At 52.1% G+C, this 1,437-nt stretch overlaps 1 protein-coding gene across 1 annotated transcript; it reads right to left on the bottom strand.

Annotated features, from left to right (window-relative positions):
* Nucleotides 1-249: 249 nt before the first annotated feature.
* Nucleotides 250-1,437, bottom strand: LOC105196947. The gene is made up of 3 exons (XM_011163113.2): nt 1,241-1,437; nt 602-1,051; nt 250-538 (listed from the first exon to the last, which is right to left on the bottom strand). Exons 1-3 carry the CDS (start codon nt 1,435-1,437, stop codon nt 250-252), a joined length of 936 nt encoding a protein of 311 aa, XP_011161415.2.

Genomic DNA, 1,437 nt, shown 5'->3' with positions numbered 1-1,437 from the left:
CCAGTAAGTGTACCAGACACCGCTCTCCGGTCACCATTGTCCCATCAGGGAGACTAATAGAGTCCAGGGCGGCGTCTGGGTTTCTGGCTAGAATTCTGCATAGACTTGCGGTTTTGGGCATGCTCTCCACCGACTAGTAGAACTCTTTTCAATTTTTTTTCTTAGCCCTCACTACAGAGTCTCTATAGTCTTTCTGGGCCCTTTGATGAAGTTTCCAGTCAGACTGGCGGCCCGTGTTTCTGGCCCCTTTCAGGCTCTCCGAGCTACACTTCTGAGCTCCTGCAGCTTGGGACTCCACCAAGAGTTGCCCCTGGAGTTCTTAACCGCCCTTTCTGGGCAGTTCTTTTTGTAGCTCTCAACCTGAGCCCTCTGCAGATGATCCACACAGAGCTCCAGTTCCTCCTTGGTTCCGTGCCTCCTTGGGAAGCCCTGGAGATAACATTTCAGGTCGTTCCGATAGGAGTCCCTATCGGTTTTCTTGGGATTCCTGAACTTCGACACCTCCCCTCTAGCCCATGCCATCCCGAAGATGATCTGCCTATGGTCCGAAAGTGAAAGCTCATAAGAGACCCTTCATTCGACCACATCCCTCGATATACACCTAGAATAGACAATAAGATCGAGAACCTCTCTTCTCAGCGCCGTGCAAAAGGTGGATTCATTACCTCTATTAAGAATCTCCAGATCTGTTGACGCTATAAATTCCAATAGCTTCCTACCTCTGTCGTTGGTATACATGCTTCCCCAAACCGTGCGATGCGAGTTAGCATCGCACCCCACTATCAGGAGAAGCCGCTCATTCTGGCAGTACTCCACCAATCTGGTCACCGGTCCTGCCGGCGGCGGACCCCCCTCAACGTGAAGAAAGTACGCGGAGCACACCACCACCTTCCTCCTGCTTCCCGAAGCATTGACATCCAGCTCGACCGCTACCACATCTCTGGAACATAAATGCGGAATTAGCCGGGCATCAATGCCCTTCACCGCCACGCAGGCTCTGGGCTTCTCGGCCGTCGGAAACTTAAAAACTCTCCCGTATGCTGCTACGCCACTAATATGGCCCCGGACAAGCTAAAGCTCTTGTATCAGTAAAATGGCTGTGTGCACCACAGTCTGCTTCTTCGACAGAATCGCCGAGGCCCCTTTGTGGTGTAAGTTGATTTGGGTAAAAGTCACCCTGGAACAATCGAACTTTACGATTTGTCTGTAGGAGACCCTTTCTCACCCCCCTTATCCCCACCTTGGGTCCTGCTCACCTTGGTCGAGCCCGAGGTAAGACTTGAAGTTCAACGCTTTCAATTTGAGAACGCTGAACCCTGGTATCCTGAGAACCGGGTTCCCATCTCTAGTAGCCCCTACATTCTCAGCCATAATTTTCAGCTCCCGGTGCAAAACCCAGGATTCTGTCTCTCCAGCCGCTCCAGGACCGCGGTTCAT

The sequence above is a fragment of the Solenopsis invicta genome, chromosome 13 (assembly GCF_016802725.1).
Source record: "Solenopsis invicta isolate M01_SB chromosome 13, UNIL_Sinv_3.0, whole genome shotgun sequence".
NCBI lineage: Eukaryota > Metazoa > Arthropoda > Insecta > Hymenoptera > Formicidae > Solenopsis > Solenopsis invicta.
The sequence above is the reverse complement of the archived record's forward strand: the minus strand, read 5'-3'. Positions and strand labels throughout refer to the sequence as shown.

What these genes read in the sequence shown, in the direction of transcription:
- LOC105196947 (XM_011163113.2), bottom strand. Translation starts at nt 1,437, where the DNA reads ATGAACCGCGGTCCTGGAGCGGCTGGAGAGACAGAATCCTGGGTTTTG. An exon ending in CAAGGTGAGCAGGACCCAAG is followed by an intron (nt 1,052 to 1,240) that starts GTGGGGATAAGG and finishes GGGCCATATTAG; the next exon opens with TGGCGTAGCAGCATACGGGA. An exon ending in GATCTTATTGTCTATTCTAG is followed by an intron (nt 539 to 601) that starts GTGTATATCGAG and finishes TTCGGACCATAG; the next exon opens with GCAGATCATCTTCGGGATGG.